The sequence below is a fragment of the Vigna unguiculata genome, chromosome 8, assembly GCF_037176805.1.
Source record: "Vigna unguiculata cultivar grain cowpea cultivar isolate G323 ecotype 2 chromosome 8, ASM3717680v1, whole genome shotgun sequence".
NCBI classification, from domain to species: domain Eukaryota; kingdom Viridiplantae; phylum Streptophyta; class Magnoliopsida; order Fabales; family Fabaceae; genus Vigna; species Vigna unguiculata.
The window spans coordinates 8,212,109-8,227,844 of record NC_140799.1 but is presented as its reverse complement, the minus strand read 5'-3'; the positions used below and the strand labels follow the sequence as shown (position 1 = coordinate 8,227,844).

General features: G+C 31.4%; 2 protein-coding genes across 4 annotated transcripts; one reads left to right on the top strand and one right to left on the bottom strand.

The window, feature by feature from the left end:
• The first annotated feature begins 303 nt into the window (after window positions 1-303).
• LOC114194284 (glucan endo-1,3-beta-glucosidase 5) lies at window positions 304-3,667 on the top strand. The gene is made up of 2 exons (XM_028084411.2): window positions 304-1,219; window positions 2,391-3,667. The coding sequence occupies exons 1-2, from the start codon at window positions 879-881 to the stop codon at window positions 3,490-3,492; spliced, it is 1,443 nt and encodes a 480-aa protein (XP_027940212.1). The 5' UTR covers window positions 304-878; the 3' UTR covers window positions 3,493-3,667.
• Window positions 3,668-9,233: 5,566 nt separating this feature from the next.
• LOC114193408 (endonuclease V family protein) lies at window positions 9,234-13,065 on the bottom strand. 3 transcript variants are annotated; one of them, XM_085665391.1, is made up of 8 exons: window positions 12,873-13,065; window positions 12,522-12,786; window positions 11,553-11,762; window positions 11,426-11,465; window positions 10,823-10,887; window positions 10,527-10,643; window positions 10,179-10,283; window positions 9,234-9,574 (listed from the first exon to the last, which is right to left on the bottom strand). In XM_085665391.1, exons 1-8 carry the CDS (start codon window positions 12,938-12,940, stop codon window positions 9,515-9,517), a joined length of 930 nt encoding a protein of 309 aa, XP_085521517.1. In that variant the 5' UTR covers window positions 12,941-13,065; the 3' UTR covers window positions 9,234-9,514. The 3 variants fall into 3 exon arrangements, with proteins under 3 accessions (XP_085521517.1, XP_027938988.2, XP_085521518.1); XM_028083187.2 differs by having other exon boundaries at window positions 11,700-11,762; XM_085665392.1 differs by lacking the exon at window positions 11,553-11,762.
• Window positions 13,066-15,736: the final 2,671 nt, after the last annotated feature.

Here is a 15,736-nt window from a genome sequence, read left to right as displayed (position 1 = left end):
ATTATTTTTTTTATTGATTTTTCTATTAATTTAAATTTTCTTATATTTAATTTTTAATAATATTAAAATATAATTATTTTATTATTTAATTAATATTAACTTTTATATATGTAAATATTAAATAAAATATTAAATACATATATAATATTTATGGACATTATTAAAAAAAAATTAAGGTTACAGTCAAATTTTATTTAATATGACTTATTAGTTTTGTAAAATCTAATGTACATTCCGGTTAATACTCGTTAGCAAAGACCCTTCTTAAAAAAGGTGAGTAGCAGTTTGCCAAGCATGCTTGGCTACTTCACCAAAGAAAAAAAGATTCTTTATTTACTCTGAAACTTCACTCTCATAATTCCATAAGCCAACTTTCTCTCTCTTCTCATCTCTTCTTCACTTTCGCTCTTTACTCTTCTGTGGAAGCAGCAAAGCCAATTACCAAAAAGTTTCTGCAATCCAAAGAGATCTGTTCTTAGCTTTTGTGCTTGGCTTTTCAAGCCTTCAACTTTGTTACTTTCTGAGAATTTCCATCTGGGGCCTTCACTTGCCACTTTCCATACTTGATTTCTTGCTTTTGTGTCATCCTTTCACCCTTAATGTTTTAACTAAACTTCTTAACTGTTGATGAGCCACTCTTCTGCCATCAAAACCTTTTCACTCTATTGTTGATCTGTTTTTCAGATTCTGCTATTTTCAGCATGCAAGCCTTGGATTTCCAAGGCTGGTTGCAGAATCAATCAACAAACTTGTTCAAACCCAGGAATAAAAAAACCAGCTTTGGGCTTCTGATTTGATATACTCTTACAAAGTAGCATATATTTGATCCTTGTGTTGGTGCTGGTTCTGGTTATCTTGGTTCAGTTTTTGCTGAGTTGATGGGGTGTAGAAGGTTTAGGGTGTGTCTTGTTCTTGTGTTATGTGTTGTACTGTTGGTGGGTTTAGTGAGTGGGATTGGTGTTAATTGGGGCACACAATTAACACACCCTTTGCCATCGTCCACTGTGGTGAAAATGCTGAAGGAAAATGGTATTCAGAAAGTTAAGCTTTTTGATGCTGATCCTGATATTTTAAATGCTCTAAAGAAGTCTGGGATTCAGGTGATGGTTGGAATACCAAATGACATGCTCTACACATTGGCCAACAGCATGCAAGCAGCTGAAAAATGGGTTTCCAAGAATGTTTCAGCATTTGTCTCATCTGCGGGTGTGGACATCAGGTAGTTTACCCCTTTCTCTCTATTCACTGATTTATGTTGAGTTCAACCATTGCATTATGCAGCTCACAACTCTGACCAGGAATGCATGTAATTGATTTATTCAGCTGTGTAATTATGCATTTCATGTTGTGCATGGACTTTGTTAAGCTTTGAGTTTGGAGGTTTTGTTAAGAACTGTGTTATCTGATTTAATGGTTTAGAGAAGTAATGATGTAGAGCAATTATGGAAGAAAGCATTGCAAAGAAACTTTCCAATGATGGAAACTACTTGTCTTTGCTTGATTCACATTTAGTGAAATACCAAGTGGAAATCTTTCCAATGTGTTTGTCATATCCAAAAGGAGAACTGATGCGATTTTGATTTGATTTAGAAAGCAAATCTGATCAAGTTTGACTGATTTTCTTTATGGACAAAAGGTAAAAGGAATAATGAGTTCTTTGAGTTGTTATCTATTCTCTGCTAAGTGGCATGCCCCTGTTTATTCGGTTACAAATGAATAGATCATGCTATTTGAATAGAGTTGGTGTTCAACTATCATTTTTGTAACATGATCTTCACAGTAATGGTTCATCTATATTTATGTGAGTCATTGTAATATAAGTGGCTGTTCTTCTTTGGTTCATATTATCCAACATGAAAACTTGCATACAAATTCTCATTCTTATTAAACAGTATTTTATGGTCAGCCCAATGCTTTTTTGTATCTGTGATGAATTCTCATTCTCCAGTCCTAGATGAGTGAAGTTGGGCACGTTATCTTCATAGATGTACTTTCTTCTAATGTGTGTACTACTAATGATCCTCCTTTTTCTTGAGACCACTCTTGTTTTGACTTAATGTGCTGTTGTTTGCATGAACTGAATTGATTACAGTTGTGCAAGAGTAATTCAGATATGAAGCTAAATTCTTGTTTACTAGTATTAGGCCATAGGCAACTTTTGATAAGATGAGGACATAAAAGTAAATCATAGTTTATGTAATATATGATTATTTGTTGCAATTGTAAAATTAAATGGTTGCAATGTCAACAAAATGTTCTCAGATCTCACAGAGTTAAGATCTGTGACTTCCACATCTCAGGAATGATTGTTTCCTCAATTGTCAAATTATTCACTATTCATATGTAATTCCTACTTTCTCTCAAACAATATTTCTTGTAATTTTTTCAAGGTATGTTGCAGTGGGAAATGAACCTTTCTTGTCAACATACAATGGTTCATTTGAAACCACAACACTTCCAGCTCTTCAAAACATCCAAGCAGCTCTAGTGAAAGCTAGTTTAGGAAACCAGGTTAAAGTGACAGTGCCTCTAAATGCTGATGTCTATCAGAGTGCACAGGTACCCTCTGATGGTGACTTCAGGCAAGACATCCATGATCTCATGGTGCAGATTGTGAAGTTCTTGAGCCAGAACAATGCCCCATTTACAGTGAACATCTATCCTTTCATCAGCCTCTATGCAGACCCCAATTTTCCTGTTGATTATGCCTTCTTCAATGGCTTTCAATCCCCCATAAATGACAATGGAAGGATCTATGACAATGTATTTGATGCCAACCATGATACTTTGGTATGGGCCCTGCAGAAAAATGGTTTTGGAAACATGCCTATAATTGTAGGAGAAGTTGGGTGGCCTACAGATGGAGACAGAAATGCAAACCTTCAATACGCGCAACGGTTCAACCAGGGCTTCATGTCGCGCTACATGGCCGGAAAGGGGACGCCGATGAGGCCCGGTCCTATGGATGCTTACTTGTTCAGTCTGATAGATGAAGATGGCAAAAGCATTCAGCCAGGTAATTTTGAAAGACATTGGGGGTTGTTTTACTATGATGGACAACCCAAGTACCAGCTTAACATAGGATCAAGAACAAATGGCTTAGTTGGTGCAACTGGGGTAGCATATCTAGCCAAAAAATGGTGCATTTTGAAACCCTCAGCAAACCTCAATGATGACCAAGTTGCACCAAGTGTGTCTTTTGCTTGTCAGAATGCAGATTGTACAAGTCTTGGATATCAAACTTCATGTGGTAGTTTAGATGCTCGTGGTAACATCTCTTATGCATTCAATAGCTATTACCAAGTGAATGATCAGATTGATAGTGCATGCAAATTCCCTGGCCTTTCTGTTGTCACTGACAAAGATCCTTCTACTGGAGATTGCAAATTCAAGATCATGATTCAGACAGATTCTGCTTGGATGCATGGGAATGGGAGAATTTGGCATCTCAGAATGGTACTCTTGGCATTTTTGTTTTTCACTCTTCTGTGACCCTGAGAGATTCTTGGTTTTTGTTTTTGTTTTTGGAGATGTAGACACTACTGCTTCATTTTTCATATTCAACATGTGTGTTGGAGCTGATATATGAAAAATTGTTGAAGATCACAGAAACTTCTTTTCAGTGTTCAATATTTGGCAACATTTGTTTCAAAGTGACTTTTTGCTACATGAGTCTTTCATTTCTACGCTAGTGTTTTGGGATGAGATTCTTTGGAATAGAATATTTGGTTTGGTTGTGTGGTGGAAAAAGTGGTCATAAGATCAGTTTCACTGCTAAAGTGAACTTTTAACTTGTTTAAGTGTAGACATAGGTAGGCTGCCAAACTAAGTTCTTCTTTTATATAAATATTTTTGTAATATATTTTTATTTATTTAATAAAAAAATATTTATAAAAATAATGTCCTTAAAAATAATTTCTTCAAAACTTTTTAAGGTAAATTATACTTTGTTTACTGCATTCTCGTAATTTCTCACTGCATTCCCTAATTTACCATAATGTGTACTCTCACCTTTTTCTTTTTTATAACATCAACGAACAATGAGCCTCGATATGAGTTTCATGATTAATATGGAAGAAATAACTTTTTCTTGGTTAAATATGTTTTTGTCCTTCAAGTTTCGGTGAATTTTAAAATTAGTGTTTTTTTAAAATTTTATACCAATTTAGTTTTTCATCTTTAAAAATGTGTGGATTTAGTCTTTCTTATCAAATTTTGTTAAGTTTATTTTACATTTTAAATATATTTTATGATAATATTTGAGTTAACATTGAAGTTAAAATGTGTCAAACGGTGTAAACAATTAAAATACTATTATGAAATGCGTTTGAAACGTCAGATAAAATTAACAAAATTTGATTAAAATAACTAAATTTACACATTTTTAAAGATGAAGAACTAAATTAGTCAAAAATTTTGAAGAGAGACTAATTCCAAATTTCATTGAAACTTAAGGGACAAAAAACATATTTAACATTTCTTTTTGTTAATACTCAATTGTGGAATCTAGAATTTTTTTTTTTACTTTTAAAATTTGGATAAATTAATTCATAGGGTAATTCTAGAAGATCAACCATAACCCCATAACTAGAGAGTTTGGAAAGTAAAATAGACAAAGTAATGTGTGGGTCATTTCAGAATCATCTAATATAGAAGTGTGTTTATGACTTTTAGTGTTGATAATTTGTAATATATTTTTGATACTTTTTCATTAGCCAATTTGAGAATGTGTAATACATATTTCTAAATTGTTCAATCCAGACGGCTTTTTCACATCATGTAAAAAAATAATGTTATTTTTATCTAATATATATATATATATATATATATATTACTATAATAAAATTATTAAATCATGATTAATTTTAATGATAAAATAATTAATTATTATAATAATTAATTTAAATATTAATTTATAAACTAAAAATTATTGGTAACTAAAATAAATTCAAAAAATTATAACTGATCTTTAAATCGATAACTAAAATAGTTTTTATTATATATTGATTTCTAAATTAGACACTAATATTAATTATCAAAATTTTGACAATCAAAATAATTAATCTTCTAAAATAGTCTATAATAAATAAATTAATCTTTAAATTGATTTCTAAATATATTTTTTGTCACTATTTAATATGTAATATATATATATATATATATATATATATATATATATATATATAAAATACAATGTAGTGTAGTAATATAATATTGGGTTTATAGAATTATAAACAAAAGTTTTCATAAAACAAATTAAATATTAAATATCCTAGGTTCGTATAAATTGTTATCAGAACCTACAACCTCGTATCAAATGGGATGTTATAAGAAAATATACAAACAATGATAAATAGATTTGAATTAGTTTCAATAGTAAATGCACATAAAAATTTATAAAACCAACATCATATATTATATAATTTATCATTGATCATCACAAAAAAAAATTTACATCAAGTTTTCAATTCAATAAACTCACATCACTCTAATTACACTCCATGAAATCACTGTAATTCAATACAATCAAATCAAACTCATCCACTTTAAAACACTATTGATCTTCACACGAACTTCAGTTCTAATTGATATAAAACAACATATCCTGCTACAAAATAGTACCTAACTTATTGTAAACATTTTTTTTGTCTACACACAAACCTCAATCCCAAAAGACAATATAAGTTTATTGCACACATAAATGTACAACAAAACATATATAATAAAGGTTCAAGAACTTTCTTTCACTTCCTCACCACATAATACTTTAATCTCCAATATTTAAATTAAACCAAAAATTAAACAAGTATATCCTTTTTCAATAATTAGTTTCTCTTATTGATCTAAGAATTACGAACTAGTTCAACACAACATTTGAGATATCTAACCTCAAATAATCCAATCCAACATAATATACATTATTCGATATACTTTCATATAGACAATCAAATGCAAACTCAAAAATCTTAATATTACATTATAAAATAATTAGTCACTAAATATTAATTTAACAAAAACATACATTAACTTCACTTTCAAATTCCTATTTAGATAAGCGTTTCCAATAATATACAAATGACATATCTTAAATATAATATACCTTCTTAAAATAAGAGTGGATTTAAATAAGAAATTAGTTCATTATTCTCGAGTTGAAATTTGTTGAACAAATTATAACAAACATTCAAAAACAATGATTTCACAATGTAACAAAAGTCAATCTAATATTTCTAAAATTTCTAATCAATCAAAACATTCAACAATAAATATCATAATATTAATTTCAAACATTTTTCGAAGGTCGAACACCTTCAAACTTGGTCAAACAAAAATGAAAAAGATGAACTAATTAAGATAATATCGTTACTCTATTGACAGAAATGATAAAACTGTGAGATACTCACTCCTAGCAACGAAGAATTAAGAAAATGGAGATTTTATAATAAAAAGAAACTTCTTTCTTAATTGAATTCTAATAGTTCAATATGTTCCATTCTTGGTCATTCTGTTTGTGAAAAAGATAAAAAAAACCGGTTACAGCAATTTGAACAGATGTAAAGAAAAAAAAAAAACTAGTGAGAGAGAAATTAGAATGTGAAGGTTGAAGAGAGGAACAAGATGAGAGAAAGAAGAAAAAAATGCACTACATTATTTATTTAAGAATATTAGATAAAAATAACATTTAAAATCAATAGTAATGATAATGAATTCTTCATGGCAAATAAATGATGCTTCCAGCTGTGGACCTAGTCACTTTCTCATAAATAATGCTTCTATCTAGGTGTCACTTTCTCAAATGCATGGCTTTTTGAAAAAAACCAACATAATTATATATATACATGGCTCAAGCATTCAACAAATGTTACTGGTTTTTCTTTCATGGGTTGCTAATTATACAACAAGCAACACACTTTCTAATATTCTTTTTAACACTACTTTATCCTAAAATTTTTACAATTTCCGGCACTTCTCATCATACAATAAAGGGTTAAATATGTTTTTGGTCCCTCAAGTTTTAGCGAAATTTGGAATTAGTCCCTCATCAAAACTTTTGACCAATTTAGTCCTTCATCTTTCGAAATACATGAATCTAGTCCTTTTAACCAAATTTTGTTAAGTTTATCTGACGTTTCAAGCGCATTTCATGATAGTATTTAAATTATTTACACTGTTTGACACATTTTTGCTTCAATGTTAACTTAAATACTATCATAAAATGTGCTTGAAACGTCAGATAAACTTAACAAAATTTGGTTAAAAGGACTAAATTCACTCATTTTGAAAGATGAAGGACTAAATTGGTATAAAGTTTTGATGAGGGACTAATTCCAAAATTCACTAAAACTTGAGGGACCAAAAACATATTTAACCCTACAATAAAAGCAGCAAAAATGAAAATTCTGCTTCGACACAACACATAATGCTAGCTATCAGTGTCAGATAAGTTGAGTTCAGATTATCTGCTGCATTTATTGGTGTTGTCCTGTTGAGCAATAAATTTTACTGATGTTAGTATATTAAAATTCTTTTTAATATATTTTAAAATATCAAAATCGGTATTTATTGGTATATTTTAAAGACAAAAAAAAGGTAATACAAAAAAATCCAACAAAAAATCTAAATTCTCTATTCTGATAGTGCTTTGGTTGTATATGATATCATCACTCTTCTACATTAATGGTTTAGCTATAATTGTACTAATGGATGGACTGTTAAGTCCCTATATAACCGAGTGAGGTGAAATGAATCATCCAATGATTTTATAAGCAAATCCATCGGTACTTGTTTCTAACACATGTTAAATATTTTTTTAGTTTAATTATTCCTTGGTCTCCACTTTCGGATCAAAATCTCAATTTGGTCTCTATTTTTTTTGCCGTTTCAATTAGGTCTCCAATTTAGTTAAAATGTCTCAAAGTTATCCTTTTTGTTAAATTTTTGTAAACATCGTTAACTGAACAGTAACATGACATGGTTGGTCAATGTTGAAACAGTGACAAGGACCAAAAATAATTGACGTGGCAGCAAAAAAGAAAGTTGAAAATGAAATTTGAAAAGCTTGACTGGGAGAGGGAGGAAGAGAGGGGCGAATGCGAACACCACCAACGAAAGAAACACGAAGCCCCTTTCTTCTATTCTCTTTTCTTAATCACAAACTATTCTTCTACTTCTTTTTCTTTTTCTTTTTCTTCTTCTTCTTCTTCTTCCTTTTTTCTTTCTGTTGTTGTGTTGAGTTGGTTTCTGGATCGAATTGATTTGATTCGAGAGTTGCACGTGTAATGGCGTGGTGTTTGGATATGAAACCACTGAATTTGAGCTTAATTTTTGATGAATTTGTTACTGATCGTTGTTGCGTTATAGTTGATAATCAATGAGTGGAGGAGTGAGTGAGGTTGTTACTTTTTTTTTTCTTTTAAAAATTATTGTTTAATGGGAGAAGGGGAAGGTGAGTTCTTGAATTTTGTATATGTTTCTATCTTTTTCATTTCTCATGGAATTTCAGAGTTATGATAGAAGGAAGGTTTAATTATGTTTTTTTTTAAATGTCTGATTTTATGATGATGTTTTTATACCTACCTCCACCATAATAACAAACACTAGGGTTATGCTTTCCCCAGACATTTGAGGTTGAAGATGAAAAACAATTACTCATATTCATGACTCAACGAAGGAGAGGGGGAAGAAGCACTGCATTCCACATCTTATTGACACGTTTCAGTAACACAAATCCACCTCAGCAACCAACGTTTACAAAAACTTAACAGAAAGGACAACTTTGAGACATTTTAACTAAATTGGGAACCTAATTAAAACGGTTGAAAAAAAAGGGACCAAATTAAGATTTTGACCCGAAAATGGGAACCAAGCAGAATTAAACCTTTCTTTATGTATTGTATGTGATTTTATATTTCTGGTTTAGTCTGATGAGTAAATAAATTCATAATAGACTGAAACTTCTATTTAAGAAGCAAGTCGGTCAGTTACTACTTTAACTTGAGAAGGAAGTCTATCTATAGTCATTGATAATTATATCATTTAATTTATCAGTATGTGTTTGATCTTTCAATCATTATAAATGCAAATGTTGATCAATAAAATATCACCCTTCTTGCTTTCAGAACAATTAGAGGTACAAAAATCTCACTACATTAAGATCCATGCTGAGATTTAGGTGAGGTGAGTGCAAGAGGCACCAGAAAAAAAAAAAAGAAAAGAAAAGAGAGGCTGTACTGTACATTAAAAAGTTGAAGATCAAGATTGTATTTGATGATACTTTTATGTATTCGAGTTCAAGGCTGTACATATATGGTTTGAAACCATAACCATAACTTCTGTGTCTATCCATTTACATCTCTGAACTTGAAAATTAACACTGCTATGACAACACACATAGTACAAGTGTCTAACAGAATTCATGATAGCATGTAGTAAGTAGTAACCAGTAAGTGTTGCCATCACTTTATTTGTTTAAGAGCAATGAGGAAAGAAAATTTAATGTACCGTATGAGTGAAATTATGTTACTTTGCCATTCATTTCAAGCTTCCGAATGTAGTCTCTAGATCTTATGTCAGCCTGCACTTCAAGCAGAGGTGTAAAAATCTGGATACTTCTGATTTACAATAATTGGAATACAGAAAACGATTTATTGGTTTTTTTATGAATTAAATGTTTCCAGCAGAAGATGTATGATGGAAAGCATAACCAAGTAAATTATGTAAGCAAAGTGATTGGTAAATTAGTCTAGCTACAAGCATCTGCCACCATGAACTTTTTCAATAAATTATAAATAAATGACATACAGAAACATTTACTGCATTGCCAACCCAATAACTTGTAATAGGAGATTGAGTTCAACCAAGTGCAGGAGAACAAGAAGTGCAACTCAAAGAGTAAAAAAATATGTATCTTTGGGCTATAACATATAAGCTGCAAATTTCAAGTAAATCCTGAAGTACAAGGTGGTCTATTACAATAAGCCAACAACAAATTTCATAAAAGAGTCAATATTACCTTTTTAGAAGATAAAGGATAAAAAGCAAAAGGCAGAAAATAATTCCTTTACAGGTCTGGTTCGTGTATTCTTTCTTTAATTTCATTGTGACAAGGGATGTTTGTATTATACATTTATTTGAAATTAAGTGGGCATTAAATGCTTTCAAATGGAAGATAATTTCACCTGTCTAATTGGCTCAGGAACAATCATAATGGCAGTCTGAAGTGATATCATGTGACCAATTGATATAAATATTGGCTTTATGGATCCCTGTGTAGATCTCATGGCCTGAACTCAAGTGAAGCAAGAAAATAAAAAGTTAGAGCTTGGCAAATCAATATCTCAATCAAAATGCTTCAAAACACAAAAACTGGACTTAGCAGCTTTTGTAAGTTATAAAACACAACTGGATTTAGCAGTTTTTGTAAGTTATGCATGATAATATTTAATAAATTGCTCTTCGTGAGTATGATAAAGTCTTTTGTAATGTTATATGATTGTGAGCACATCCTTATTAATTCAAGTTCTTACCACTCCCCATACACGCCCAGAACAACCCACCAAATTTGTAAATTCTTTCGAAGAGTTTTCTTCAGCTTCGAGAAGTTTTCTCACTGTTGAATGAGTAAGACCATCCACATGATGCAACTGGAACATATACAGTTAAAGAATTCAGGAACCTATTCAGTATTTCTTGTTCTTAACTACGAAAAATAACTATAGAATCTCTGAATAAATAGAGAAACAAGTCAAAATCTTTTGAAAGTAATTGGAACTGGGGCACGTGAGATGAGAGATCAGTAACTGATACTATCAACAATACTAACATTCTTTCCAATCCCAATTGTTGGTAGATTGGCTTCAACTCCAATATGACAGGCCAGCCCAAAACCTGCAAAGTTAAAGACTTAGAAAATTTCTCTGTTAAACACAGGTAGCAAGCGAAAATTTACAGACAGAAGAACTTAAAATAACTTCAACTTCCTCAGAGATAGTTCCAATTGATAAAAAAAAAATGAATAACAGTGGAAGTTGAGTCATAAAAGTCCTTTGGCTGGGATAGATATAAAGTATAGCCAGAAATGGTTCATCAATGGGAGTAATTTTCTTGTGAGTGAAATCTGACGTTTGTAGCTTTTACCAGTTTTCATTATACCAAACATCATTTGCTATTGAATGTTACAAATTGATCAAATATTAAAACAACGGCCAGCCATTATATGAAGTTGGAAAATGACTGGTTCAATATTTCATTAGTTTAACGGACCAGTAAAATATAAGAAACAGTACCTCTGTAAATATCATATTCATAAACCTGAGTAAATTCTTTTATATCACATTTTTAAGACAAGGAAAAAATTCTTCAATAAAAGAGCTTGTGCATGACTATTATATGGGGGATGCACAATATTCGTTTGTAAAGCACTTGCCTCTGGGATGAAGTATTCCATTTCCATCAACCATTAACAGCTGTCAAAAACCATAAAAAAACCTATTCAGGTGATAAACTTAGGTACAAAAACATCATAGATTGCTTTATAACTCCAACAAAATTACCAATCTGTTAAAATTCTGTATATCTGAGATTTTAGTGCAGCTAATAAGATTGGCCCCAGCAATGTGAGTGCTGAGTAAAAGAAAACGAGCAAGTTTCAAAGGTGACAAATTCATATGTACTTTTCTTAATGTAATGAACAACATTACCTGAGGGTAGAAAGGATTACCACTCCTTTTCATTTTCTCTAGAAGCTGTTGAAGAACTGGGGCCTATAATTATAGGAGCAATCAATGTAATAGCTGAAACAAACATTTTAGAAACTACAACAACAAAGAAGCATTTTCTCACGAGGTAGGATGGACTACATAATGTTCTATTGTAAATCATGTACATAGTTAAATTATAAACTTCTGGATCTTTCTTAATTGTTTCTCCTACAATTTTTCTCAGTCTCCCTTTGCCTCTAAGAACCCAAGCTACCTACCTTCTATCTGATTTAATCCCCTTACTGAGAGAATCTATCTTATTTTCACCATAGATACAACCCCAACCTTTTTCCTTCTAATGCATTTTCCTTCTGGTAAACAAAATTTAGAGAGGGAGACGGTGCCCAAATGTAAGCTAGGAGAATCTCCAAGCACAAAGAGGAACCTATATTTACCTCATTCCATAAAGACATGTGGGGTTCAAACCTGCAACAACATGTCAAAGTCGAGACTCTATCTTATTCAAAAAGGTTCTAATACATTTATTTGTAATCTTATATTGTCTAGACATAACATAAGTCACATATCTCCTTAAAAATAGTAAAAACCAACATTTAGAGAGGTTCTAATGCATTTATGGGGTTTGGACCAATACCCTTGTACAAACTAGTCAAACCCTCCACCACTAACCTGACCCCATTGGGTTAATTCAACGTTATCAACACATAGCATCATGATTCATCATAAAATCAAAATCAAAATCAAAATCAAAACTTTTGGTCATATTTCAAAATTTTCAAATTGGAAGAAAAGAAAAAGAACCTCTCTAAATGCAAGGAAGCCAGGCACATAAGGGACTTGAAGAGTGACAAAAGAGAAGTCCTGATAGAGGAGTTGGAGAGTGTGGAAGTCCAACACCACAAGGGTGCCACATGCCTTTGATGGATCATCCTTTGAAAAGCTAATGTCAACCCCACCAACGTATCTCAATTCTTCTCCCTTCTTATAACCAGTTTCACCTTCGCTGGATAATTTCCATGAGAAACTGTCCTCTGTGATCAGCTTTTCCCTGAGAATGTCTTGGGTGCTGAAAAGCGTGATACATGTTAAGGATTGAAAGAAAGAGAATAGAAAAATTTGAATTGTGGGAATTTAGAATTGTAGAGACGTAACGTTATCCAAGTGTGGTGATCTCGCCACGAGTCTTGCGATTGTGATGCTTCTTCGGCTGCTTCTTCCATTGAGCAACACAAAAGCCAGAGCTGTCTGAACTCTTTCTCGTACCCTGTCTACTCTCATGTCCACCCCCTCACCTCACCACGGCATTTCTTCCTGCACCTCCATAGGCTAGATGAAATGACAAATTTGCCCTCTCACCATCATGTTTCGTCGAATATCTATAGGCCGAAAAAGGGATCATTTCTCATGCACCTCCCTCTTTTCCTCCTGCACTTTATAAATTATGATATCTCCATTTTACCCTTCATTAAAAATCTTAAATTCTAATTTCATATTCCATTCTTTTGTGGATTCCTCTTCACCTCCCTCCCTTCATCTTTTTTCTTCCTGGTGATTCTTCTTGGACATTGAGACCCCTGCACCTCCCTCTACCATAACGTTCTTGCATTGCACTAATCTCGTTAGATTTAGTCTCGTAAAACTCTTGCATTTGCATAGTATGAAGTACCCATTAAATAGGCAATGCGCGATATATGGTGGTTGTTTTGGTTGACTTGTATTTAAGGATGTCAACAAAATTCGTACTTACGGGTATCCATAAATAAAATCTGTAACAAGTAGAAAATTAATACTATAAATTGATATTTTCGAGTAATGAGTACAAATATTTTTTACACCTGTACGTTAACGGGGTATATACAGATATCGTAGTATCCATATCTATAGATATCAATATCCACTAATCTCTAATTTTTTCATTTAATATTTTTTTCTTAGTTTATATGCAATTGTTCTGTTTAATATTTTTGCCTATTCGGCTCTCTCTATCTTTTCTAGGTCAATCCTTATAGATTCTTGACATGATTAGTTATTAATTGTTAAGGTTTGATATAATTATTTAATTTAGTAACTAAATATGTACTATTTTGTTGTATTAGGTTGTCTCCTAAACAAATTTGGACTTTGTTTGAAACTCGTGATAATAATGTATTATATTTTATTTGCATTTATTTAGATGTTATTATCTTTGATTGAATGTTTAAAATTAAGTTTTATATATAAATCTTTTAGAGATTTTTATATAGTTTTTTATAGATTTTAATAACTATACAATTTTTAATAACTTTATACAATTTTTTTATAGATTTATATGATTAAAATATTTTGTTAAATATTTCTAGAATTTTTTTTTATAAATATCCATGGGTACTTACAAATATTAAAATTATGTGAGTACTCATATAACGAATACCAACGTGAAGGGTAGCGAGGAGTTATGCTCGTATCCGCCCCGTCCCATTAACATACCTAATTGTACTATGGGTGGGCAACAATTGATGTGGATTGGGTAGCAATGATTATGAGTGTGAAACGTAAAAAATGGGTTTATTAATGTATTCTATAGTAGCCAATTTGGAAGGTATTACTAGACCTTGGAATACTTTCCAAATTGACTAGAACATATCAATAAACATGTTCCAAAATGATCAATCCAAAAGGTATTGTTCAATTTAATAATATCTTCCAAATTAACCATTTTGAAATACATGTTTGTCTTTCAGATTGTATAATCCAAAATGCACTTCTGAATCTGAAAACACATTCTACATTGCATAATCTGAAAGACAAACATGTATTCCAAATTATGCAATTTGAAATACACTTCGAAATTTAGAAACACATTTTATAATATACTTTGTGGAAGATAAGCATATGTCTGAATCGTGGATCTGATATTATCAGGTCTAAGAATACGTTATGGACTAGATCAACTTTCTTCAATAGCACGAGCTCTATGTAAAAAAAGAAAATTTCTTCCTACACCCCATAGTTTTCTTCCTGCACTCCTATAAGCAAGGTGAAAAGTCAAATTTGGCCCCATTTTCTTCCCTCCTTTCTCCTCCTCCCTCACATTTACATTCTTAACTCCACCTCCACCTTATATTCTTCTTCCACCTCCACCCGATCTTCCTCCACCTCTGCTCCACCTCCACCTCCATCCCATATTCTTATTGATTTAAGAGGAAGATGAATATCTAGTTTTAAATTATGAAGATTTTTTTTTTATCATGATGAATTATGAAGAAAGAGATTAAGTCTTGAAGAATACTTGGAATGCCAAAAAAACATCTTGAAAACTTGTAGAAAATTGTGTTAAAGTCTTGGGAACATATTTTATGTATGTAAAAGAGTCTAAATGGTGGGTAGATAATAACTGCAAAGCACATACTTCATTAAATACCATGATGAATAAATTCTCATAAAAATGTTTTCTCATTGTGATAATCGATTATCACTTATCATAATCAAGTATAGAAAATTTTGGGCTACAATAATCGATTATCTCTGAAATAATCGATTATCCCAAAATAAACGAGTTTTTTGAAATGTTCTAGAATAATCAATTATCATAAACAATAATTGATTATCATGGCCTAATTTTGAAGTGGGCTTTTTCTAAAATAGGCCAAAACGCGATTTTCTTCTATAAATTAAGCAAATGTCTATGTTTTCAAACATAAAATTTAGATTGCAAAAATTTGCTTTGTAACAAGGTTTGGTTTAAGCTAGATTTAACAGAGTAGCTTTTAAGTTTCTTTAAGTGTAGTAACTCAAACATAATAATTTGATTATGACTTGATTCATCTAAACCCTACCACTAGGCAGTTGATGCATAGAACAACTTTCCCCTCGACAAGTACTTTTTTGGAAACTAAAATCGTAACCTTACTCTAATATCAATTGTTGGATCAAATGAAGTAAACAAATTATAACTTATAATTAGGACACAAACCTTTCTATTTAAGGATGTAACAACCATGCGCCATGATTCAAATATGACTTAACCCTCCTAATTT